The sequence below is a fragment of the Mustela lutreola genome, chromosome 8, assembly GCF_030435805.1.
Source record: "Mustela lutreola isolate mMusLut2 chromosome 8, mMusLut2.pri, whole genome shotgun sequence".
Taxonomy (NCBI): domain Eukaryota; kingdom Metazoa; phylum Chordata; class Mammalia; order Carnivora; family Mustelidae; genus Mustela; species Mustela lutreola.
In genome coordinates this window covers 141,587,389-141,613,438 of record NC_081297.1, presented here as the reverse complement: position 1 = coordinate 141,613,438, position 26,050 = coordinate 141,587,389, and the positions used below count along the sequence as shown (strand labels likewise).

Here is a 26,050-nt window from a genome sequence, read left to right as displayed (position 1 = left end):
CGGGGGCTGCGTTCTCCGCTGGCCTTCCCTCGCCGCGGCAGAATGGGTGTGCCTCGACTGGTGGGGGCGCCCCTGACATTCTCCCCTCAATGGGCCTCGGTGTCTGTCCTGCCCTTCCCAAATACGGCAGAGCCACTGGCCACAAGCCCAGGCAGACCAAAGGTGGAGGAGGAGGGCAGAGGCTCCACGAAGGAGTGAACCTGGGGTCTCTGGGACCTGCCAGATTCAAGTGCAGATCCCTCCCTGTCCTTGGATGCCGGGTGGCCCTGAGCCAGAGCCTCGGTCATCTGTCTGTACATGGGGACAGTAGCACCAGTTCACAAAGCTGTGGCAAGGGAACGTCGATCCCGCCCTCGCTCAGGGCCAGGGAGGGGCAGACGGGGCGTCGAGAGCACGAGGAGGGGGTGAGGCCAGCGCAAGGAGCCGCTCAGTCTGGGCTGCTGTTTATTCAGTACAGGCCCAGGGCCCGGCCCTGCCCCAGGAAGCGGCTGAGCCGGGAGAAGCGAATGAACAAAGGCCACCGGGGAGTGAGAGTGGGCAGGGCTGGGGCCGGCCTGGGGTGAGCTGAGGGGGCACATGGCCACTGCCCCCAACCTCAGTGGCCTGCCTCCGGCCCCCCACGCCGGCAGGCTCCAGGAGGGGCCAGTGCTGGTGCCCACAGGGAATGGGTCCTGGACTGCCTGCCACCTGCTCCCGCCCCTCCTCCTCTCTGCGCCCCCACTCTCCTTCCTAAGGCAGTTCCGGGGGCCAAGCTCTCCATCTGGCTGGGGAGGCGGGGAGGGGAGGGGGGGCACCCAGGGACTTTCCTGAGCAGGAGCCTGGGGTCGCTGTGCTAGGACAGAGGAGTAGGGAGGCAGGCGCCCCAAGCCAGCAGGCCTTTATGCGGGCGGCGGCCCCGCCCCCGCTCCCGTGCTCCGTCCTCCCACTCCCCCTACCCCCCAGATCCGCACCCCGTGGGGGCACTCAGGAGTCACACCAGCTCCCACCCTTGTCCAGGGGCCCGGCAGCCCCTCGCGCGTCCCCGGACGGCTCCCCGGCTGCCGTGTCCTCGTCGTCTTCGTCCTCCTCGTCCTCCCCGTCGGTGAACTCATCCTGGCCGAGGCCGTAGGCCAGCGTGGTGTGCGCCAGGTCCACCTCAATGGGGAAGACGTCGGCGTCGCGCAGCACCGCGTAGCAATCGTTGTAGTACTTGGACATGGTGGACACGAGGCGCTGCAGCTGGAACACGATGTCCTGGACTGGGGCAGACGGGCACACGGCGCCGGTGGAGAAGCCCCACCCCGAGGCCTGCCCGGGCCCGCCCTCTGCCCCTGGGCTGCCCAGCTCACCCTCAGAGACCCCCACACAGCTGGAGTGTGCAAGGCCAGGGCAGCCCAGCCCAGCGCAGAGCTTGTGGATGGCACCCCGCTGCGCCCCCAGGGCACAGGCCAGTCCCACCCAGGCCAGACCCCAGGCGGGGATTGAGGGGGTGGGGGTGCTCCTGCCAGAGCCTTCCATCTTGGGTCAGACTCAAAGCTCTCCCATGGCGAGGCCTTGGAAGCGCACGTAGGTTCATCACCTCTCGGGCCACCGTTTTCCCAGCTCTGAAAGGCAGAGAAGGCGGTACCCAGGCACCCCAGCCCAAGGGTGGCAGAGGCCGGAGGCTGGGCACGCGTGTCCAGCCCCCAGTGCCCACCTAGTCCCCTCACCGTGCTTCTGGTCTAGCAACTCCATCTTCTCCAGCACGTCCTTGCGCATCTGGGAGAAGCGGGCGCGGGCCTCCTGGCGACAGCGCAGGATCAGGCGGTACTCGTAGTTGCCAGTGCTCACACGATACAGGGGCTCCCCCAGGGCCTGGGGCGGGGGAGGGGGGGTGGGGAACACATCAGGACCCCGGCTGGTGGGAAGGCGGGAGGGGGAGCCCGCTCTGGGACAGACACCGGCTCCCAGCTCCCACCGCCACACCACAACCCTGGCCCCCCACTTCTGATTGCCAGAAGCACTTATTCTTTGTGAAGAAAACAAAAGACCACACCTGTGCACGTTAAATAGTGAACATTTAGTGCTAAGGGGAACCATCTTGCCATCAAAAATATTAAAAATGTAGAGGATTAGAAATGCCTCTTAGGAGTGAGTGAAGTCAGCCTCGCCAAGCCTGGGGGAGCAGCCCCGCAGCAAGATGGCCGCACTCGGAGGCCCAGGGGGGCCGGGGGTGGGGGCGGATAGCCCCACACATCCAGAAACAAGAGCTCAGCCAGATGCCCGGGCCTCTCCAAGGTTGGCCTGAGCCACCCGGTGCCCCTGGCAGCCCCCGGACATGTGTGGGTCTCTGTGAGACAAGCTGTGGGGAAGGTGTGTACACGCCGAGACTTTCCAGCACCAGGGCCACCCCCCTCAGTCGCCCTGGGAAACTCACGATGCAGCTGTACTCCTCGTCGTCCATCTCCTTCACCTTCAGGCAGTAGGACTGTGTGGGACAGCGAGGCCACGAGGTCAGAGGAGCTGCGCCTCCTGGGTGACCCCTGATGCCTCACTTCTTTCCACGCCCCACAGGACCCCTAAGCCCTGCCTGGGGGAGGCCATGCGAGGCCTGGGCCCTGCATGCCCTCAACTGGGATAGGCTGACACCCATCTGGGGGGCTGGCGCTTCACTCGGACTAGCCCTTGCCTGGGGAGGCCCAGAGCGAGGGGCAGTGTGCAGGAGAGGGCACTCATCGGGGAGGGCGGCAACGGCCTGAGAAACAGCCCGGGGTTTACCAAACTCAAGTCCCAAGTAATGCTCTGGGTTGAAATGGACTCCGCGGTCAAAAGAACGTGGGAAGGCCCTTGAAGAGTCACGTGGCACACAAGCCTGTCAAAGGCTCTGAGAAGTCCTGCAGCAAAGGAGCCTTGGCTGGCTTCTTGGAGCATTTCCCCTCAACTCCTTTGACCATCAGAATTTTTATTTCAGCATAAAACTCAAAAATGTCCAGGGACGCCTGGGTGGCCCCAGTGGGTTGGCTGAATGTCTGACTCTTGATTTCGGCTCAGGTCATGATCTCAGGGTCATGAGACCGAGCCTTCCATCAGGCTCCACACTTAGTACAGAGTCTGCTTGAGATTCTCTCCCTCTGCCCCTCTTCCCACTCATGCGCTCTCTCAAAAAATAAATAAATAAAGTAAAATCTTCCAGAAAAAAAACTCAGTAATGTCCCTTGGCACCCACTTTATAACCTGACCCATTGTAAAAGTGACCCCCAAGGGGTTAGAGGGGTCCAGAGTGAGCACTCTGCCTACCCCAGGCTCCCAGAGACTCCTCTGAGCAGTTGGGTAAGGGTCTCGGCTGCTGCTCAACTGCCCAGGTCTTACAGGTCCCCGGTCCCACATCTTCAATCAGACAGGACAGCCCCGTCCTGCTTGCCAGCCTGTGGCCAACTGAGGGGAAAATCCCTAGGTCGGTTCTCTCGGCAGCATGCCAGACTCATCCCTCCCCAGGGGCTGGAGACCACTCACTAGGTACTCAAACTTCACATCCAGGTACTTCTTGATGGTGAGGCGAGTGTCTGGGATGGCTTTGTTGAGGTACGTGTTCAGATCTGTCAGCATCTGGAAGGGAAGGGTGGGGGCAGGTGCTTGGTCCGCGCGGGGCAAGAGTTAGGTGGACCAGTGTGACAAAGATAGCACTGACCCAGCAATCCTTCTATGGGACCCAGGCGTCAGAGCCAAGGGGCACCCTCGGACAAGTCTGTCCCCTCCATGGTGAGAGGGCAGGCTGGGCCCAGGTGCAGCCAGGGCCAGAAACCAGCCTGGAGGTCAATGCCGAGTGAGGTCAGGGAGGCAGAGTGACTGACCCACAGTCAGCCGTGCAGGGGACCAAGCCAGAATCTTCGCCCACTGACTCCAGTCCAGGCCCCTTCTGCATGCCACATTGTCCCCTCTCTACCCTCACATGCGCACACACACACATGCCCGCCATGACCTACCGGCTTGATGGTTTTCAGCAGCCGGATGCCGAACTTCTCGATGCTGCGGTGGGCGTCGGCAAACTTCACGAAAGCCTCACTCGCTGCTGGCTGGGGCTCCCGCACCCCGATGACGGAGAACACGTCCCCAAAGGCTGCAGGACAAGTCTGCCCTGAAGGCTGTCCCTACCTGACCCCTTCATGGGGAAGCCAGGGATTTGCTGGGGAGAAGCAGGGCAGGGGGCGTGGCAGCCTGAAGGCCAAGGTCTGCATGAAGTCTATGTCCCAAGGGAGATGGGTCTGCACCTGAAGACAGCTGGGTCTGTACCCCAGGGGAGCTGGGTCTATACCCAAGACAGTAGCCCTCATTCCCCAGAGTGACCAGGCCATGTGGGAAGAAGGCTCAGTCAAGGTTGGAGAGGCTGGGGTTGCCTGACAGCAGAGCATCGGTCTGGGAATCTGGATGCCGGGGTCTAAGGCCAGCTCTGCCCGCAGGAGCTGGGTGACCACTTCGTCGACCTGGGGCTTCCTTTTCCCGACTGTAAATTGGTACTAACTGTAGCTGCGCTGCCCAGCAAGCAGACTTGTAAGACACGAGGGCACAAGTAAGGAAGGTTCTCTACACGGTCAAGGGCAGTAGATGTGAGACGGGGCAGGGCCAGACAAGGGACTGGACCCCACCGATGACCAGCTGGTCCAGATGTTCCCTACTGGCCCCCGTTACTGCTAGCTCCTGGCATCCAGACCAGGCTTGGCCTGAACTTGGCCTGACGTCAGATGCTGTGGCATCTGCCTGAGTGTGGGGGTGAGGAAGGGCCCGGGAAGGGGACCAGCCACACTCTCACTGTATGGGAAGCACCGGGCTCAGAGGGGAGCGAGGGTCTTCCCAGGAAGACCCACAGCACGTCTGGGGGTGCCCTTACCCCGGTGTGTCTGTGACAGCTCATAAAAGGCCCGGAGGAGGTTCTTGGTGTGTTCCGTCATTCCTGTGGGAGAGACCCAACCAAAAGGGGATGGGGGCACATGGCGGGACCACAGCGGCCCCCCGGACACGGCCTCCAGCCCCACCCCAAGGCCGTCACCGTTCCTGAGCTCACCGGCTTCCCCCACAGCCCCACTAGGGCCCAGGGTGGAAGGCTTAGCCCCAGGCCCAGCGCCGACCAGGAGGAGCCGCCGTCCAACAGGAGAGCCAAGGCTCGGTGGGGGCAGACGGTGAACAAGGCCTCCCACGGGCCATCTCTCAGGGAGAGAGTCGGGCTCAGACAGACCCCCCCGACTGCATTTACATGGGCTCTTATTGGCATTTTTTACGGATGTGTATTAGTTTCATAATCAGAAAAAGTATGTCTTAAGAGGCTTTTTCTTAAGAACTCCTAGTGGCCGCCGTCCTAGAATGTCACGGGCTGGTGTTCCCGCCTCTGCTGCCACCATCTCAGAGCTGGGCTGTGGCAGTCGACCCCGGGCAGAGCCCGTGCCCAGTTTGCTTCTCACCTTTATACAGCTCGGCGGTCCGCTCCAGCTCCTCCAGCCTCTTCACAAGCCCGTCTGGGGGGGATCGGAGAAAGAGGGGGCCAGTGAGTCCCCACGAGCGTGGGGGAAGGAGAGAGCCAGGGGCGGCCCGAGCCAGACTCGGGAGGAACGAGGCAGCCCCCAGAAGAGAACCAGGCCTGGCAGGGGACGGGGTCCCAGGGAGGGGGAGCTGTCACCTCAGCTGGGCTTGGGAGAGTTTGGGGGCAGCCCAGGGTACCCAAACCACAGGCATGCCAGGGCCACCCCCGGGACACCCCCAAGGTAAGTCCCCACCCCAGCGGGCTGGGACCCATCTGAGGGGCAAAAAGGGGACGATCATTATACATTATACAAAGTCACGAGTGAAAAATGGCTGGGCCATCCCCACGGCCCCACCTGTGGGTGGCTCCCAATGGCCACGTAAAGGCAGGCCCTGCCCTAGCAGCCAGGGCCCCCGGGCCTCTAGGACAAACCCTGCAGAGAGCCGAGGAGGAAGGCCATCCGAGCAAAGCCGGAGAGATGAGTGGTCTGGACAGCCTCTGTGCAGGCGTGACGCAGGGCTTAGTGCGTGAGAAACATGTGTAACAGCTCCGGAGGAAGAACCACCCCGGGAGGGATGACCAGGTCGGGAAAGGCCCTGAAGCCGAGCTCGCGCTGGACCCGGCCTTGGCCATCAACCTCACTCGCTCCACAGAGGTTTCTCAAGCACCTTCTGCCTGCCAGGCCCGCGACAGGCCCACAGAACAGCCTTGGTGAATGAGCCCACGTCATGCCCTCGAGGCTCGCGGTCCAACAGAGGAGACAGTGGCCAAGCAACAAGTGGGGTGACCCCAAAGGGCGAGGTGGGGGCAGCTGCTTCCCCTCAAGGGCTCAAAATGGGAGCAAGGGGACCGCAGTGGCCGGGGCCAGCTTCTCGGATCATGGGAGGGAGGGCCCCTCCAGCAGTGAGGGGACAGGGGACCTCCCACCTCCCCACCAGGAGCCCCGGCGGCCACCTCAGGGCAGGGTCAGGGCAGGTGTTGGCGCCCTTGGCTTCCTCACGTGGTGGCCCCTCAGGGCAAGGCCTGGCCTCACTGAGCCCAGCCACTGTTAGCCAGGACTCAGGGCTCAAGGCTCCTTGCACACAGCTCAGTCCTCCCTCCCTGCGCGCCTGTGGGGCAGGGACTACCTCCCTCATGGTCTGACAAGCTGAGACACAACCTGCCCGATGGCACACAGCTGGGCACTATTCCAGCTGGGGGGGGCCCTCTGACCCCCCACCCCCGTGTTGACCTGAGCCCTGGTTTTCTGAGCGGGAGGCAGGGAGGGGAGTAGAAGGCGAGCTTGGCCGAGGTGGCTGGGCGTCAGGCAGCGGCCGTGTGGGCTCTGCGGGACAGGAGGGAGCGGCGATGGGCGGGGGGTGTCTTTGGGAGCTGGGCCCCTGGCTGGCCCCCAGGCGCTGGCTCCCCAGAGCCCTGGCCCCCGGCCAGCCTGGCAGGAAAGGAGCCACGTAAGCGCCCGCTGTTGTTTTTAGCTGGGTCATGGGACATCATGACAGCTTCAATTTTAGAAACCCTATTTAAGGCTGGGGAAATTGCAAGGTTTGGGGGGGAAAAACACAACAACCAGTTCTAATTTCATCTCAACGCATGGTAACTACAGTAACAGGGATTTATAGACACCAAGAAGCTGAAAATAGCAGCCGCCACTTCTGTACCCCCCTACGCCCCCCCGCAGTGAAGCCCAGTGCGCCCAGCTGAGCCCACAATATATATAGGCATTGAAATCCAGCCCCCACACAGGCACAGCAGAACTGCTATTTATAAACTCGGGCTGGGGAGGGTGGGAGCAGGACCAAGTGTTTCACTGGCCACACACATGCGTGGGTGTGAACGTGAGTGTCCCGTGGCTTCTCCCCACCCCCACCCCAGTCCTGGCCAGGAACCTCTGCGACAAGGGCAGCAGCGCCACCTCCTGGAGAAAGGCAGGGAGCTGGGGATGCACTTGAGGGCCCGTGGTGGCTGCTGGTCCTGTGACAGCAGCTGGGGACAGTGGCGAAGGAAAGCGCAGGCGCAGGGAGCTGGACATCTGTCTCATCTGTGCCCAGGGCCTGAGGGCCGCTGGCTGCAGGAGGCCTTGGCTGACTGCCGTGGACGCTCTGGGGGTGCAGAGGGTGACCATCGGCCCCCCCGGGCAGCAGGACCCACATCAGCAACACGGGTGGCCATGGTGCCCCTCGATCTGGAAGCCTGGGCCTGCGATCCTGTCCCTGGGGCGCTGGGCAGGAGAGGACTCACCGTTGCACAGGATGGCCCGGCTCAGGCCCAGGGCGTCTGCGGTCCCCGAACTCATGTTCTCCACCAGGCGATGCTTTACCTTCTTCAGCACTGGGAGCAGGGCAGAAAGGGCCTCAGTGACGGAGCCTGTGCAGCTGGGCTGTTGGCCCGCCCCTGCCCCAGCTCATCTCCTCGTGATCAGCGACCTCAGGCAGGGACCGAGGGGGCTGCACTGAGCTCTGGTGACTCTGAGGACAGCCCCAGGGCAGAGGTCGCGCTGGACCCCCTGCCCTAGTCGCTCTCCATGAGGGCGGTGCTGGGAGCCGGAAGGAGGCGAATGTGTAAAGTGCCAACAGGCCAACCAGGGAGAGCCTTGAGTGGAGGTGCCATCAGCGACAAGCGACCTTGGACCCAGACTCAGTTACTGTATACTTGGCCACATATGGAGTCCTGGAAGGGGCCCAGGATGGGACCAAAGGGGAGGTGCTTCTACAGAGCACCTCCATCCAGGACACACTTGATCTTAGCCTCTCTCCCTAAAAACCAGAACGCGGCTATGGCCCTAAGGTGGAGGGAAAGTGTGTTGGGTTCCAGAGCCAAGGGACCTGGGTGTGCATCACGCAGGGGACACAGCCTTCTCTGGGCCTCAAGCCTTGATGCGGAAAGAGGCAGCTGGTCCAGAGGACCTCAAAGCTGCAATGTCTAAGCTCTGGACCCTGAAGCTTCTACAGATCCAAAGCCCAGTCCCCTGCTAGCAGGAGGCCACTTGTCCCGGGGAATGCCGTGGGGGCACGGGCTGGCCAGTGACGTCCAGCTCAGACGAGCCTTCCTGGGAGCAGGTGGGCGGGAAAGGCGGCCAGGGCCACGTAAGGGAGTGTTGGGAGGGCAGGAGGCACCATGCCTCACTGTAGAGGCTGCCCTCCCTTTCAGAAGGGGGAGGGGCTGCCCTATAAGGGACAACCGCAGGGCAGTCAGAGGAGGTGGCCCTGGGAGAGGACTGCAACATGGGACAGATTTCTTGAAGCAGCTGCAGGAGAGCACCCCGGGTACTCCCCTAGGCCCCTAACTTGGTCAAAAGTCACATAACTCTTGACACACTGTCACAGAAACACAAAATAGGGGCCGGGGCCTGGGGGGCCACGGGGCACCATTGTTCTGTCCCCACTTACCAATGTCCAGGGACATGCCCTGCTTAGGGTCTGCCTGCAGCTTGTTGTAGTGGATCGTCACTTCCCCCTGGAAAAGAGGAGGGTTGAGAAGGAGTCTCCTGGGTCCCCAGCCCCTCCCCTGGGGAAGCCTGTGTGCCCCACAATCTGTGGTCATAACGGAATCTTGAGCCCAGGGAGGGGCCCCAAATTCTGCCACACTGGGCCAAGGGCTGTGACCAGGCCCTGCCTTGTAACCTGTTTGTTCCCAGGTCCTTCCTTGACCCACTACGCGCCAGGCCCTGCGGAACCAGCAGGGACAAGGGCAGACACGGTCCCTTGCTGTCACGGAGCTCAGAGCCCGCTGTGCTCCAGCGAGATCAGGTGCCCTGCATTCCCCCACCCCACGCCCCACTCCAAGCCGTCGCTGTGCTACCCCAGGCTCAGTAGCCCCCTACTAACACCTCCCCGCGCCTCCTCTGTGCCTGGGGCTGGGATGCCCGGGAGGTGGGGGACAGCCCACAGCCCCTAGGGCCCAAGCCAGAGAGAGGCTGATGCAAATCACTTTCTATAATAGGAAGGGAAGTGCTGGCCTTCTCCTGAGAAGTGTTTCCCCACCAAGAGGGACAGGCAGGGACACTGGTGCCAAGTCCCTGAGACACGGAGGAGGAACAGGGGTGAGGAGAGCTCTGGATGGATGGGGTGAGGGAGCCAGGACACTTGGCCTAGCTACGGCTGGGACCCCTGACTTGAAAAGCTCGAAATAATCCAATGGCTTTGCAGGTCCTTCGCCGCTTTGGTTTCCCAAGTCACTAGCAGCAAAACCTCTAAAAAATGGCTGAAGGGCCACACGCTTGCTTGTGAGTGGTCAGAACGCTGCCTGCCACTGGTGGGGGAGGGGATCTGTGGGGCGAGACCTCGGCCCATGGCAGCAGGGGTGGAGCGCGGGGAGCGGGGACCGGCCGCGCGTGATTGTGGTCTGTAGAACAGAAGACCGGCAGCTGGCCTGCGAGCTGCCGCAGAGCCCAGAACTTTCCCTGGGGGTCTGTGAGCCCAGGAGGACCCAGTGAGCAGAAAAGCTCCTACAGGGATGAGGAAAGGGGGCTCCTCTTTCCCTCCTACCCCTCCGAGGCCCGGCATGGCCCGACTGACATTTACCGGGTGTCTGCGGACCCCGGCAGGTTCACCTTGGACTTCTAGCTTCAGCTCCAGCCCTGAGCGGGGACATACCGGCTTGCCCTGAGGCACGGTTCCCAATCCGACAGCAACCCTGGGAGCTGAAGGACAGGGGACCAGAAGGTACCCACTCTCCTGCCAAGACACTACAAGTCCTGGAGCGTGAGCGGTATTGACCGGATGTGGGAGACGCTGCGGAAGGCTGGACTGTGGCCCGGACCCGGGTGTACCAAGGGGGCAGCTGAGAAAGGGCCCATCCCCTTCCAGGCCTGCGGGGGCTTCTGACAGGCTGGGGGTCATCAAAGCGGCGTGGCTGTCTGTGTCCCCCCTCCCTGCCCCCGCCCGCGGCAGCCTTACCTTCACCTCCTGAATCATCTTCGCCACTTCCACCTTGGTTTTGCCCTTGATTGACCTGCCATTGACCCCGGTGATCTCGTCACCGGCTGCCACAGTGCCGTCCAGGGCCGCTGGGGTGTTGTCAAACACCTGGGGGTGCAAAGGAGGGCGGGGTGGAGACAGTGGTCCCCTGCGCCCTGACCGAGGCCCGGCTCGGGCCAGCCCACACGCACCCCAGCTGAGTGTGTGCTCCTCCAAACGCAGTTCGTTCACAGATTTTCCCCACAATGCTTGAAGCCCCAAAGGCCCTCTGGTCAGTTCCTGCGCCTCATCTCAGTCCCCAAAGAGCAAGGACTCCACGGCGCATGTGAGCCTCCCTCCCGGGGTCCGGGGTGGGTCTGCACTTCCTGTGCCGTGAGGCAGGGCGGGCCTGTCCAAGCACGGGTGTGCAAGCGCTGCTCTGGGCAAGGCGGGGGCGGGGGGGTGCAGTTAGGCCACGAACGTGTGTGCAGAGATGGACAAGAAGACGAAAGGCATAGCCAGACAACAGCCACTAGGACAGACACCTAATTATTAGCAGTGGTCGTCTGGTACGTCTTTCCTCTCCTTGATCTTCAGTCGCTAAATTTCCTACACAAAGTGTATAGAAAGAACACTTGATACTGTTTCACATATATGTTACTTATATGTAACATTATATGGGCAATATAAAAACAGAAAAACCGGAGATGAGAGTTTCTTTCCATTACCTTCCAGGGTCACACTAAAAACACAATCATTATTATTATTTTTTAAATTTATCTCAGAGAGAGTGTGCACACGTGGACGCATGGGAGCAAGAGCAGGGGGAGGGGCGGAGAGGGAGAGGGACTCTCCAGCCAAGTCCCCACTCGGCCCTGATGCAGGGCTCGATTCCAGGACCCCGAGATCACAACCTGAGTCAAAATCAAGAGCTGGATGCTCAACTGACTGGGCCACCCAGGCACCCCAATATTTTTTTTTCACTGGTAGAGAAGACAATGAGAGGGTCTACCTGTCCTTGGAAGATGGACAGCAGGAATCCAAAGGCCTAATGGAGGGGCTTTAGGAAGAAAGATCCAGTCTTTGCTGGAAACTGCCAGTGGGTCAGGAAGTGGACCTCTGGAAACAGCCACAGGTGGGCGGAAGGCAAGGTGTAGAAAGTAAGAAAAGGACTCAACTCCGGGTTCCCTCCCCATCCACAGTCGTCCATCACCACCCCGTCTCCACGGAAGATGGAGGTGGTTTCCCCGGGTTTCCCCTTTCCAAGGCCCAGGGACCGAGGGAGGCAGGACAGAGGCACCAGACTGGAAGGATTTGGGTTTAGTGAATCCCCAGCCCCTACCCCCAGTAGGGACCCAGAATGCCAGCAGCCAGGCCTACTGCCCTTCCCCACGGGAGACTGGAGGCCACTGCCCTGAATGGCTCCACAGCAAAGGCCCGTCTATGTAGACACTGGGAGGGTCCCCTCACAGCTTCCCTGATGCCTGACCGCCCCACAGGGAAGCCCCCAGACACAACCCGCACACAGATTCTCGACTACTTAGCACATGGCGGTGATGGCTCACTTGCCCCGGAAAGACAGGTGAGGATTACCGGGCACTTGGGAAAAGGTTTCATATGAGAAACACTTACACAGAGAAAAGGAACCACAGGAAGCAGAAACAAAGTAGGAACGATATAAAAACAGAAAGAAAAGCACCATTAATGTCTTCAAAGTGATTAGAAAAAGAACAGGATGATATAAAAGGATCAATTCAAAAACAGGGGGGCACCTGCCTGGCTCACTCCATTAAGTACCTGACTTCAGCTCAGGTCATGATCTCAGGGTCCTGGATTCGAGTTCTGCGTTGCGCTCCTTGCTCACTGGAGAGTCTGCTTCTCCCTCGCCCTCTGTCCCTACCCCCACTCGTGCTTGAGCACTCTCTCTCTCAAATAAACAAATAAAATCTTTTTTTAATAAACAAATAAAATCTTTAAAAAATTTAAAAAAGGAAAAATCTTAGAAATGCAAATTATAACTGAAATTTACAATGTCAAAGAAATTAGGCAGCCAAGCAGAGGAAAATGAAAAAGACATAGGAAATCAGAAAAAAAAAGAGAAAGAAAAATATTAGAAGATCATTTCAGGAAGCCCGGCACTAATGAACAGGAGTCCCACAAGAGGGAACAGAAACCAGAGCAAGATCCCCTCAAAGAGCTAACACTAGAAACTTCCAGCGGGGAGAGAGCCATGAGGGTCCCTGACGGACACACCCACTTAGGACCAACACAAGACAAAGACCTGTGCCAAGAGCCATCATCGTGACCCTTCAGAATGCCGGGGACACAAGGAAATTCCCAAGGGTCTTGAGAGATCAAGGATAAAAGAAATTACAGATAAAGGGTCACACATAAGAAGAGCAGCCTGAGACGTAACAATGCTGACAGCACAGATAATGAAAGGACGCCATTGAATTTCTAGGTGAAAATTATTTTCAAACTTGGCATCCTTTTTTTTTTTTTTTTTTGATAGTCTTTCTTGATCTGTCCAAGTGTCAAGTAGAAGGACTAGAATAACAACAAGGACAGGATAACGGCACCTTCAGAGACACAAGCTCTCAGAAAATGTACCTCCCATGCAGCCTCTCTCAGAAAGCTGCAGGAGGGAGGGCCTGGGTGGCTCAGTGGGTTAAGCCTCTGCCTTTGGCTCAGGTCATGATCCCAGGGTCCTGGAATCGAAGCCCAAATTAGGCTCTCTGCTCAGTGGGGAGCCTGCTTCCACCAATCTCTCTCTCTCTCTCTGCCTACTTGTGATCTCTGTCAAATAAATAAATAAAAATCTTAAAAAAAAAAAAAAAGAAAGAAAGCTGCATGGGGTGCACTCCACCTTGATGGGGAAGTCAGCCGAGAAAGAGGGCTCCTGGCCTGCACAGCGAAGGAAACAGTCAACAAAGCTAAAAGGCAACCTACAGAATGAGTGAAGATATTTGCAAAGGACACAGCTGATAAAGGGCTAGTATCCCAGATCTATAAAGAACTTAGACCAGTCAAAAACCAAATAATCCAATTAAAAAACTGGCAGAAGACGTGAACAGACGTTTCTCTGAAGAAGACATCCAGGGGGCCAACAGACCTATGAAAAGATGTTCAACATCACTCAGCGTCAGGGAAATGCAAATCAAAACCACACTGAGATACCATCTCACACCCGTCAGAATGGCTAAAGTCAATGCCACAAGAAACAAGTGTTGGGAAGGATGTGGAGAAAATGGAACCTTCTCGCACTGTTGGTGGGAACGCAAACTGGGGCAGCCGTGCTGGAAAACAGCATGGAGGTTCCCCAAAAAATTAAAAATAGAGCTACCCTATGACCCAGCAATCGCATTACTGGTTATTCAGAATACAAAGCATATAAAAATGCTAATTCAAAGGGATATGTGGGGGCACCTGGGTGGCTCAGTGGGTTAAAGCCTTTGCCTTCGGCTCAGGTCATGATCCCAGGGTCCTGGGATCAAGCCCCACATGAGGCTCTCTGCTCAGCAGGGAGCCTGCTTCCCCCCCAACCCCTGTGCCTGCCTCTCTGCCTACTTGTGATCTGTCTGTAAAATAAATTTCTAAAAAATCTTAAAAAACAAAAACAAAAAAAGGGATATGTGGACCCCTACGTTTACAGCAGCATTATTTACAAGAGCCAAGATATGCACACAGCCCAGTGTCCATCGACTGATGAATGTATAAAGATGTGGTGTGTGTATATATAATGAAATATTACTCAGCCATAAAAAAGAACGAAACCTTGCCATTTGCAAAGACATGGATGGATCTAGAGAGCATAATGCTGAGCAAAAGGAGTCTGTCACACAAAGACCACACGATGTCACTCATAATGTGGAATTTAAGAAACAACACAAATGAGCAAAGGGGGAAAAATCAGAGACAAAGCAAGAAACAGACTCTTAACTATCAACAACAGGGGCGTCTGGGCGGCTCGGTCGGTTAAGCGTCTGACTCTTGTCAGGTCCTGATCTCAAGGTTCTGAGATCGAACCCCCCACCACCCCGGTCAGGCTCTGCCCTCGGCAGGGAGCCTGCTTGAGATTCTCTTTCTCCCTTTCCCTGTCACTGCCCCCTGACACCCGTGTGCGCACGCGCACTCTCTCAATTAAATAAATCTTAAAAAAGAAATAAACAAAACTAGAGAGGACAAACTGCTGGTCACCAGAGGGGGGACGGGAGGGGGGATGGGGAAACAGGTGCTGGAGATTAAGGCGGGCACTTGTGACGAGCACCAGGGGATGTGCGCAGGTGCTAAATCATTATGTCAAAGACATGACACTGATTATTACACCATACATGAAGTCACTGGAATCAAAACGAAAACTTCAAAAAAAAAAAAAAAAAAAAAAAGGAGGAGGGAAAGAGGACTCCTGGAAGTGGGGGAGTCCCACAGAGGAGAGGGAAGGGGAGGCCCAGTGAGGACAGACTACAGCCATCAGGGAAACAGAAAGATCAGCTGCCCACGAGGAAAGATGCTGAATGTACACAATGGAAGAACCCCAAGAAATGATATTAAAAAAGAAGAAAAGATTGAGTTAAGAAAAGAGGCAGAGGTTCCTCAAAAAGTTAACCACGGCAGCACGGTGGGAGCCAGCGGTGCCACTGGTGTGTGCACCTGCTCCCAGGTACGTGCTCCATGCCCACGAGCACGCGTGTCCGCCCAGCAAGCGCCTGCGCGGGCTCACAGCAGCACCATCACAGCGGCTGAGAGGGGTGAACAACCCATACATCCCTCAAAGGAATGGATGAACACACTGTGGTGCACCCACAAAAAGGAATCTTCATCAGCCGTAGAAAGAATGAATTACTGAAATACACCACCGCCTGAATGAAGTTCAAAAACATTATGCTAAGTGAAAGAAGCCAGATGCCAAAGGTGACGTGTTAGAGTCTGTTTATATTAAAAATATCCAAAAGAACAACCTATGTAATAAGCAGATTACTGACTGATCTGAAATAACCAGCACGGACACTGGTCGCAGAGAGGGGTGGTGGCCGGGGGAGGGGAGGGGTGAACACTTAGGGGTGACGAGTGAACACTTAAGAGGACGCGGGCTGTTCTGGGGGATGAAAATGTTCTGAAATTAGAGAGGGCTGATGGCTGAATTTATGCAAATGCACCACAAATGCCACTGAACTTCAAAACTACTAACTGTACGTTGTATGGATTTCACAATAAAGTAATTTTTAAAAAAGCACGACCGCGGACGATCGTGAAGCTCAGGACACAGACCCGGATGTCATCCTCCTCCTACAGCACCAGCAGCTCGGGAGGACAGGTTCCTCATTCCCCTCACTGCCTCACCCCTAGTGCCCACAGCACAGCCTGGCCCGCGGTGCTGACACGGACCGCAGGTTAGCCTGAACTGCGCGAGCACCATGCTGGAAGGACGTGGGGGAGAGAGAGAGCAAGGAGGCTCTGGAAGAGAGCTAACGTTCCCACCTAACGGGAACGGACTGGGAGAAACTGACAGATATTTACAAGCAACAGATCCAGAAATAACAGGGTAAGCATCTAAGTGAGGAAAGTGGAGGCTCACACCTAAGACACAGCTCTAAGGGTAGAAAGCAGCATTGCTATGGGGGTAGGGGTGGGGGCAGGGGAGAGGAGGGTTGTAAGAAGGGGTGGGACAGGGGTACCTGAGTGGCTCAGTAGACTAAGCGTCCGCCTCTTGGTTTCAGCTCAGGTCATGCTCCCAGGGTCATAAGATCGAGCCCCACAACAGGCTCTGTGCTCAGTGGGGAGCCTGCTTGGGATTCTCTCTCTCTCTCTCCCTCTTCCCCTCCCCACCTCTCCCTGCCTAAAATAAATAAATCTTTAAAAAAAAAAAAAAAAAAAGGAGTGCTATTATTTGACCAAATTCCATTATTTTATAATTACGGGTTGTTCTAAGCAGATGTGGTCCCCAGTGGGTGAGGAGGGGGAGGTGGCAGGAGTCAAGCAGGCACAAAGCAAAAGGGCCAGGCCAGGGCGAGGCCTCCCTAGCACCCCCTGGATCAGAGGAGGCCAAACTGCTTATGAAGGCAGCACCCAGAGGAGGCCGGACCACAGCCCAGGAATCTCTGTCTTCGAGGCCCAGAAGTGACTCTTTTCCAAGATCCTCGGCAGATGGCAGTTTCCCATCTGCCACCAATGGCTACTGAGCTGAGAAAGTCAGAACAGGGTAGAAGCCGGGTCAAGTTTATGTCCGAGGTGGAGAGCTTCCTTCTGAGCCTACAGAAAAACCAGGGACTCTGACCAGCTGCCAAGTCAATGGTCCCCATGGCTCAGAGTCACAGCTGACTGGAAGTCACCAGGGCAGCTTCTACAAGAACCACAGAATTGTTCTGCACCATCTGGGGAAGTGAGCAACAGCCAGAAAAATAACAGCATCTTCTACTCAGTGTTTATTATGCCGGGCACTGCTTGGGGTGTTCTGTTTAATCCTCACGGTGACCAAATATTTCACACCCTCACTTTCCAGGGGAGGGAGCTGAGGCCCAGAGAGGCTGGGTAACTCGCTCCTGACCAGGGAGATTTACACTGAACTCAGACCATTATCACTTCATAGACTGGGAGACTTCCTACGACACTCCACTTGCCCCAGAGCCCCCGCCCAAGAGTTATGTGGTTCAACCCTACGCCAGGCACTGTACTCAGTGCTGATGCAGTGGAAAAGCAGACTGAGAGCCTGTCGTCCAAGAGCGGAGACAGGTAAGTGGCGAGATACAGACTCACGAATGGGCAAGCCCATGATTGTAATCATGGGTGACGGGGGCTGAGAAGGGAGGGAACACAGTGATGTGATGGAGAAGACGGGGGCACCTCCGGAGGGGGCAGTCGGGAAGGCCTCTCTGCAGGGGTTAGACCTCAAGAAGAAAAGGCACCAGCTCTGCAGAGAGGAAAACGATGCTACCCAAGCAGGGAGATGACTCCCCCTCTCTGGGACCTCACCCCCACCTCCAAAGCACCCGCTACCTGAACAATATAGAGGCAGGGGCAATACTGAGCGCCTCCTCCAATGCTGATCCCGATCAGGTTCTGGGCGTCCTTCTGCAGGGTCACCTTCCCGGGCACAGTCGGGATCCCGCTGGAAAGAGAAGCACGTGAGGCTGAAGCTCCTGGCAGAAGGACGACTGGAGGGGACAGTGAAGGAACAGGCCCTTCAAAACCCGAGAGGCTCCAAGTGCTGCTCAGCTTTTTCTCTTCTCATTTGGCCAAAAGAGACAGCATCTTGTGCTGGCACGGGTGCGGCTCTCGGGAGTCCTGAGGATGCGGGATCAGATCCCAGCTCTGCCATTGACCATCTACAGGACTTGGGTAAGTCAGTCACCTCTGTGCATCTCAGTTCCCGCATCCGGAAGGCAGCGGTATGGATAGAATGGCTTGCTACTTGATGAAAACCTAAGAAAGCCCATGGAAGGCACTTAACACCAACCCAGCCCAGAGCAGGCACTCTGGACCTGTGAAAACAGGTCCCCCTTCTCTCTCCTTCTTCCTACCTCTGAGACCTGAGTCAAACTCTGTCCTCGTCACCTTCTCAGGTGCCCGGGGAACATTATGGCCACGTTCTCCAGGAAGCCTTCTCCTGTTAAACCATCCATCACCCATCTCTCAGTTGGTCTGTTCAGTTAACCCCCAGTTTTCACTATAAACCAGCACTTACTTATGTTTTGTGGTAGATATTTGCCTGTATTCACTTATTCATTCAACAAACATTTGCTAACAGCCTACTGATGGGGAGCACCATACTAAATGCCAAAGACACGGGCAGCGGACCGATGGAGGACAGATGTTAGGAAGGAGACTAACAATTTTTGAAAATATGCCCCACTGATTGTCTACACTGGGAAGGAAGGTGGGCTTACAATATTCCTACTCACCTTCAAAACTTGGCTCAGTTGCCACCTCCTTTGTGAAACCTTTCCTGAACACCTAGTCAAGGCACTGCTCCATCTGCCCTCTCCTTGTAGCCAGGCCATCCTCCATTAGTACCCATGTGGCCCTGATCTGTTATCTGCTAATGCGTCCACAGCCCAGCTACAGATGGTGAGCTCCTGGAAGGGCAGGGTCTGTTACTGCTACAAGTACAAGACCTGATCCCCCCGCTGAGAAGCAAGGGTCTGCAGAACTGGGAAGTCTGGGGATCTGGAGGCCCTGGAGCTCGTGCGTTCCTGGGACTTGCAGGGAACAAAATACTCACAGTTTATCCTCCTCGATGTCATAATCCAAGTCCGCGAACATGGTTCCGAGAGTTGAGGTGGGCTGGCGAACCGCCCAGCTCGGCAGGGGAATGGGGAACTGGATCAGGGAGAGAAGAGAGTGTAGGGTTTGGCGACCCGAAGTGCCTAGGTGTCAACCTCCGCCCCGACGATACGGGAGAGCCGGACCTTCCCCCTTCCCTCTGGACAGCGGGGAGAGTCCCCGTGGCTCGGGGGCGGGAAGGTACGGGAGTCTTACTGGGTACAGGGAGGGATTCCAGGCCAGGACGGTGGGCTCAGACCCCAGAGCCCGCCCCCACGGGTCTCCAGGCCTTTGGGAGCTACCTCTGTCGCTCACCGGAAGCGTCGGTCCCACAGCCGGGTCCAGGCCAGGCTGGCACCTGAACCCACCTGCCGTTCCACCTGTCTGCGGCCGCGACTGTCGCGTCACTTCCTGTGAGACACGGAAGTCCCGCCTTCCCCACCACCGGTGTACTTGCCCCAGTCCCTGCAGACAGCCCTTCCTCCCGGGCTCCCGGCGCTTCCAGAACCAGAAGAGAAAACAAGTATTGACGGAAACTCGCTTTTAGCACGAAAAAGCGGAAACAGAGGAAAGGTCTGGACAGGCTGACAACTCAACCCCGCCCCCTGCCCTGTGGCTGCCGCCATCTTGGTAAGGGCAGGGTTCTTCCCAGCGTCCTCCGCGGGACTCCGGGGACCACGCCGGCCGGGCGGTTGCCATGGCAACGGAAGCATCCTTGGACGCGGAGGTTCCCGGCGAAGTTCCGTGGAATACAAACACTTTCACATTTTCTGCGCCCCGGCCTAGGCGCCGGTCACCGAGCTGGAAGGACCCTTCGAGCCTAATCCCAGTTCTGCGACCAGGAAACTAAGTGCCAGAGAAGGGAAGGGATTTTGTCCGGAGCCCCGCACCGTTGGTATAAGATCTAGATCTCGACCCTGAGACTCCTGCCATCTAGTGCAGCGCCCTTTTAACGCTTGCACACTTGTATTCAACGGCTCTGTTATTAACGACAGATTGGACAAGTTACCTTTATGTGCCCCCTTTCGCCATATGCAAACTAAGAGCGTTGAGCCAGATGCTTTCTCTGGTATGTGGTAAAAGACTCTCCACACCTCATCTCTTTCTTTAGTCCTGAGGCGCACCCCCCCCCCCGGGGCCCCACGGAGGGTCACAGCTTCCTTCCCGGGCAGAAGAGGAAGGAGAGACACAGAAGGATGATTATCTGCGCATCCCACCATCCCATGGGATCCCCACCCCACACCCTCTTTAGAAAGGTCCCCGCAAATGTGCAGAATGCCACAGTAGCAGCGACCTTCCCATGTACCTGCTGCTCTGCAGTTCGGGTTAGCCACAGGATTGCAAAACTCACCACCACCCTGTGAGAGGGGAACAAGGATGGTCAGCCACATTGTGGAGGTGAGGAAACTGAGGCACAGAGAAGCAACTCCCCCCTTGTCTCATGGATAGAGGGTCAGTCGCAGAACTAGGGCTAGAACTTCCAAGCCCTGTTCAGGCCAGGATTTTAGGTTTCAAATGCAGCAGCTGGGGAGCCTGCGTATCTCAGTCAGTTAAGCATCTGATTCTTGATTTTCGCTCAGGTCACGATCTGAGGGTCATGGAATGCAGCACCTCCCCCCCCAGGGCTCCGTGCCCACCACGAGGTCTGCTTGATATTCTCTGGCTCCCTCTCCCCCACCCTCTCCCATGTGTGTGCATGCTCGAGCGAGCGTGCTCTCTCTCAAAATAAATAAATAAATCTTTAAAAAGAAGAAGAAGAAGAGGAAGAGGAGGAGGAGGAAGAAGAAGAAGAAGGCAGCCTCCAAAGTTAGATACTTTAACACGGACTGTGACTTCTCCGCCCCACGACAGTCTGAGCCCAAGCCCATGTTCTGTCATTTTTATAACTGGGTGATCTTGGGCAAGTCACTGCCCACCTCTGAGCCTCAGGTATCCCTAGACCAGGGGAAAATAATCCAACAGGTACTTGTGAAGGTCAAGACAAAGAGGAGAACCAGGTGTGAGTGTTTTGTAAACAATTCTCATGGCAAAGATGCCACTCCAGCCTCCTGACTCCCCACCAGCTCTGGTCCCTTCTTTTCTGCCTCACCCTCCCCATCTTCCAGGCCCCACCCGACCCACCTTTTCCAGGTAGACTTACCAGACAATCGCTGCTCACAAGTCCTGCCACTTTAACTTAGTTCCAGAAACATTCATTTGGATCATTCATTTGGAATTATGTCTGGCCTTCTGAAATCCGTTCAGGGCTTCCCTGAGCCAATTCTGAGTTGCTTAACTTATACATGCTTGTACTTTGTCTGAGAAGGTTTTTTTCTCCTTTAAAATTGGGGCTAAGAGGGGCGCCTGGGTGGCTCAGTGGGTTAAAGCCTCTGCCTTCGGCTCAGGTCATGATCCCAAGGTCCTGGGATCGAGCCCCACATCGGGATCTCTGCTCAGTGGGGGGCCTGCTTCCTCCTCTCTCTCTGCCTGCCTCTCTGCCTACTTGTGATTTCTGTCTGTCAAATAAATAAATAAAATCTTTTTTTAAAATTGGGGTTTAGGACTCCTATCTCAATAAACTATAAACTGCTTCTTCCTGAATTCCCTTTTTGTACCAACTTTATCATCCCTTGTACCTTCCAGAGGACCCCAGGAATACCCCAATGGGTGATGTCACTGTGACAAACAATAAAAAAGAAAATTGGATTGCTTTTGAATGCCTATTAGTGTGAAAATATTATGAACCACTTTATCAGTGGAAAATACTATGTGTGAAAATATTTTTTTAGAGATTTTATTTGTTCATTTGACAGAGAGTGACACACACAGTGAGAAAGAGAGAGCACAAGCATGGGGAGTGGGAGAGGGAGAAGCAGGCTTTCTGCTGAGCGGGGAGCCCGATGTGGGGCTCGATCCCAGGACCCTGGGATCATGACCTGAACCGAAGGCAGCTGCCCAACAACTGAGCCACCCAGGTGTCCCTATGTGTGAAACTATTATGAACAACTTTATCAGTCAGCCCATGCTGCAGGGAAACATGTTCCAGACAATTAAGGGGACGAGGCTGGGGCCATGAATTTGAGGGAAAAGAAAGTTCAAGTGACTTGGTCCATCACCAAAGTAAGTGCTTCCTGGGACTCCTGGGGTGACTCAGTCAGTTAAGCATTTGCCTTTGGCTCAGGTCATGATCCTGGAGTCCCAGAATTGAGCCCCATGTCAGGCTTCCTGCTATGTCTGCTTCTTCCTCTGACCATTCCCCTTCCTCAAATAAATAAACAAAATCTTAAAACAAACAAACAAACAAACAAACAGGGGCACCTGGGTGGCTCAGTCCGTTAAGCGTCAGCCTTCGGCTCTGGTCCTGATCCCAGGGTCCTGGGATCGAGTCCCACATTGGGCTCTCTGCTCAGCGGAAAGCCTGCTTTTCTCTCTCTCTCTCTCTGCCTGCCACTTTTCCCACTTGTGCTCTCTATCTCCCTGTCAAAATAAATAAATAAGATCTTAAAACAAACAAACAAACAAACCTGGGCACCTAGGTAGTTAAGCCTCTGTCTTTGGCTCAGGTCTTGGTCTCAGGGTCGTGGAATCAAGCCCCATGTTGGGTTCTCTGCTCAGCAGGGAGCCTGCTTCCCCCACTCTCTCCCTCTGTCTGCCTCTCTTCCTACTTGTGATCTCTCTCTCTCTGTCAAATAAATAAATAAATAATCTTAAAAACAACAACAACAACAAAGTAAGCACTTCTTGTCTTCCCAGCCAGAAAGCCCCTGGGGACAGATCTGGCTTTTCTCTGTACTGGCACCTTGAAGACCTCGTAGGTTCTGTTCCAGACCCGCACATTAAAGCCAACATCACAATAAGGCAATAAAACAGGTCAAGTGACCGTGCTGATTTCCTACTGCAGAGAAAAGTTATGTTTACACTATATTGTAGTCTATTAAGTCTGCAAGAGCATGCATCTCAAAAAGCAATGTGTATACCTTAATTAATTAATTTTTTTAACTGATTTTTTTAAAGATTATTTATTTATTTATTTGACAGACAGAGATCACAAGTAGGCAGAGAAGCAAGCAGAGAGAGGAGGACCAGGCTCCCTGCTGAGCAGAGAGCCCGATGCGGGGCTCGATCCCAGGACCCTGGGATCATGACCCAAGCCGAAGGCAGAGGCTTTAACCCACTGAGCCACCCAGGTGTCCCTGTATACCTTAATTTAAAAAGATTTTATCACTAAAAAATAAAAGCTATCTATTATCTGGGCTTTTATCAAGTCCTAACCATTGATCACAGATCACCGTAACAAACATAACCATCAAAAATTTGGGAATATCATGAGAGCAACCAAAATGTGACCGAGACGCAAACTGAGCAAATGCTGTTGGAAAAATAGCACCACAGGCTTAATGCCACAGACTGTCAATTTGTAAAAACAAAAACAAAACAAACCACAGCATTTACAAAATGCAATCAAGGGAGGTTGCCTGCATCTCCCACAGAGCCCCGAACAGTCCCCAGCTGTGGGTGAAAATGCCCTAGAAATGGTGTGGCTTTCTATGAGACGGGACATTCTCTGGGCCCTGGAGGAGAGGATGTGGGTGGACAGAGAGAAGGGACGATAAGGGCCTGAACTTGAACCATGACCGGAGCTTCCTCCATGGGGCTGGAATCACCACACTAAGGGGGGGGGGGGAGTCCTGGATTTTGGAATTTTGGTTTTCAACAAAGAGCAACCTCCAAACCCAGAGGCTTTATCATAGACGGACGGCTCCAGGATGGCCTCAGCTCCTTTCTGAGCTCTGCTGTATTGTAGCTGGGGAATCTTGGACAAGTCACCCTTTGTCTCTGAGCCTCAGGGGTCTGGAGAACTGGGGACGATGATCCCTCCCAAGACAGTAGTTACAACAGATGAAGACTAAAAGAAGCAGCAGGTGGGGAGTACCTCGTGAGCGATTCACTCAGCGCAGACGACAGAGGTTTTTATTGTCTTGCCTCATTGCTATTATTTCGCCCACTGCTTCTGAAGGCAAACATGGAAGGGCCTTAGGAGGCCCAGGCCCCTGCATCAGACTCCAGCGGGAGGTGTCTTCCACGGAGATTCTGGAGCTCTGTCTCAGACCTCTTAGATCAGAGTCTCCACCTCGATCTACGGGCAAACATGTTCCTACGCATCTGAGTGAATCCAACAATTCCATCTGGGCATGATGGCTCAAAAGGGATTCTAGCACATTCCGTCGGAGGGTCTCCTCCCCCAAGCCCCATGGCCGTGACCACCAAGGACTTTGACTCAAATCACCCATCAGCCCGTTAATCTAATACCATGCTCTGGTCTGTAACTGCCAGACCAACAGGTTTAGGAGGGGACATCTCTGTGCCCCTCACTCAGTCCGAAGGCCAGACCTATGTCCAAATGCCTAAGATTTGTCATTGTCGATCTGCCAGGCGGGGGGGGGGGGGGGGGTGAGGGGTGGTAGGGCACGCAGAGGGGATGTAGAGGCCGCTTTTAGGCAAACAGTCTTGAGCGATGGAATGTAGAAAGGGGCCCCAGCAACCCCCTGGCTGAATCCAGACAGCCCCATCATGTCTCAAATATCCACAGGCCCCAACTGACCAATGGGCTACTTACCACCAGGTATAGTCACCAAAAAAGGGAGAACTCCGTACATCCTCATACCTCCTCACCTTTCCCCTTCATTTTGTTTTTTAAGATTTTATTTATTCATTTGAGAGAGAGAGAGTAAGAATCTGAAGCAGGCTTCGCACTGAGCATAGAGCCCGACTCGGGGCTTGATCCCACCATCACGAAATCATGACCTCAGCCAAAACCAAAAGTCCGATGCTTAACAGACAGAGCCACCCAGCCAGCCCCCACTTCCACTTTAACTACAGCCCCTACCCACTGCCTCCTTGCACAGAGCCTCTGCTCAGCTGGCCTGTTGGCTGCTTCCTTCCGGTGTATTCAGTAACTTCTATCTCCCTTAAAAGAAAGAAAGAAACAAACAAACAAACAAATAAAAAGAGATCAGCATCTCCAAGGAAGGGCAGTTCTTGGAGGTCACATTTCCACAAAACGTGCCTTCAGTGCCTCCAGCAGGACCACCGCATCACAGGCTCAGAATGGGCGGGGTCTGGCACATTCGGGGTGTCCACCAGCAATCCCTGCCCCAACAGTCTCACCAGCCAGGAGGAGCCCAGTGTATTATGTGGGCCCAGAGAAGGGGCTTCTCGGAAGGCTGAGCCCAGAGAAGGCTTCCTGGAGGGAGCGACAGCTCAGCTGAGTCCTGTAGGAGCGGGTGTTACCCAGGCTGAGAGGGGCCGCGTGGCACAGGCAGAGGGCATAGCTGGGGTCCAGGCACAGTCCAGTGTTGTGGGGGAGAGAGTTGGTGGGGGCGGTGACAGCCCTCCAAGTCCAGCAGGAGTACCACCAGTCTGCAGAGGCACAGGTGACAGGCGTCAGCAGGGGGAAGCTTTAAGCACCGACTCTAGGATGGACTGAGGTAAGGACGTCCACCCCCCTCCCAGGGGCTGAGTCAGGGCTGGCCCTCCGGCTCACCCTCTGAGCTCGCTCCTCCTCCTCCTCCCTCTCTCTGCTCCCGAGTCTCTCCAGGCAGGCAGATGACCTCTTACCTGGCCAATCCCTGTCACTGTGTGACCCTGGGAAAGTCTCAACTCCTCTCCCACAATCCCAAGATTGCCACCTCTGTTCCCAGGCTCCCGCAGGAAAAGCTGGGCTGCGCTGCCCCCATTCCTGGAGGAGTGCTGCCACCCAGTGGCCATTAGGAGAAACACCTCCTGGGGCACCAGGGCCCTAGGAGGGTCCCTATCTTTCCACTCCAGTCCATGCCACCATCCCCTCCCCCTGCCACCCTACCACCCGCTCAGCTCTGGGCTGGCTGGGGAGACCACGAGTCTCTGTACCCCGTGGGCAGTGGGTGAGGCTGGTCATATGCCGCACTGTGCCCCAGGTGCCCGCCCTTCAGCCCTGCTGGGGCCCCAGCCCGGGTCCTGGCTCCTCACTGATTGACCGCTGGCTTCCAAGGCCACGGTGAAGGTCAGTAAACCAGGGGTGGGGGCTGAAATTCGGTTCAGTTCATCAGCAGCATAGAGATCTGGATCATGGGTTTGAGAATCAAGCGAAATGACAGCAGTTCCCATACATGAGCTCGTGTAAGATCACCACGCCCTGCTCTCCGTGCACGCACTTACTCACTCAGTAAACACCCAGTCAGCACCTCTGAGCCCAGGCCTCGGGACACCTCAGGGAGTAGAAAGAGCAAGGTCCCGCCTGGACAGAGCTCACATGAGCAGGAGAGGCAGGCAGTGAACCCAGACACCAAGAAATGGGCTCAGGCCAGCTGGTGGTGGGCGTTACGGATACTGCAAAATGGGGGAGGTGGGGGAGGGTGGAAAAGGTGGTGAGACCAGGTTGTTTTGGGTTTTTTTGCTACGATGGTTGGGA

General features: G+C 55.9%; 1 protein-coding gene across 5 annotated transcripts; it reads right to left on the bottom strand.

The window, feature by feature from the left end:
- Positions 1-431: 431 nt before the first annotated feature.
- On the bottom strand, positions 432-19,236 carry PICK1 (protein interacting with PRKCA 1). 5 transcript variants are annotated; one of them, XM_059186941.1, is made up of 13 exons: positions 18,838-19,234; positions 18,581-18,678; positions 17,356-17,467; positions 10,363-10,491; positions 8,854-8,920; positions 7,706-7,795; positions 5,412-5,465; positions 4,844-4,906; positions 3,942-4,075; positions 3,472-3,564; positions 2,396-2,446; positions 1,689-1,833; positions 432-1,238 (listed from the first exon to the last, which is right to left on the bottom strand). In XM_059186941.1, the coding sequence occupies exons 2-13, from the start codon at positions 18,619-18,621 to the stop codon at positions 964-966; spliced, it is 1,254 nt and encodes a 417-aa protein (XP_059042924.1). In that variant the 5' UTR covers positions 18,622-18,678; positions 18,838-19,234; the 3' UTR covers positions 432-963. The 5 variants fall into 5 exon arrangements, with proteins under 5 accessions (XP_059042924.1, XP_059042926.1, XP_059042925.1 ...); XM_059186943.1 differs by having other exon boundaries at positions 18,924-19,234; XM_059186942.1 differs by having other exon boundaries at positions 18,937-19,234.
- Positions 19,237-26,050: the final 6,814 nt, after the last annotated feature.

Excerpts from the sequence above, each read along its gene's own strand:
- PICK1 (XM_059186941.1), bottom strand. The coding sequence starts at position 18,621 with ATGTTCGCGGACTTGGATTATGACATCGAGGAGGATAAACT. Across the intron at positions 4,076-4,843 it reads GCTGTCACAGACACACCGGG|CCTTTGGGGACGTGTTCTCC; the intron begins GTAAGGGCACCC and ends CTTGTCCTGCAG. Across the intron at positions 1,834-2,395 it reads ACGAGGAGTACAGCTGCATC|GCCCTGGGGGAGCCCCTGTA; the intron begins GTGAGTTTCCCA and ends CCCCCGCCCCAG.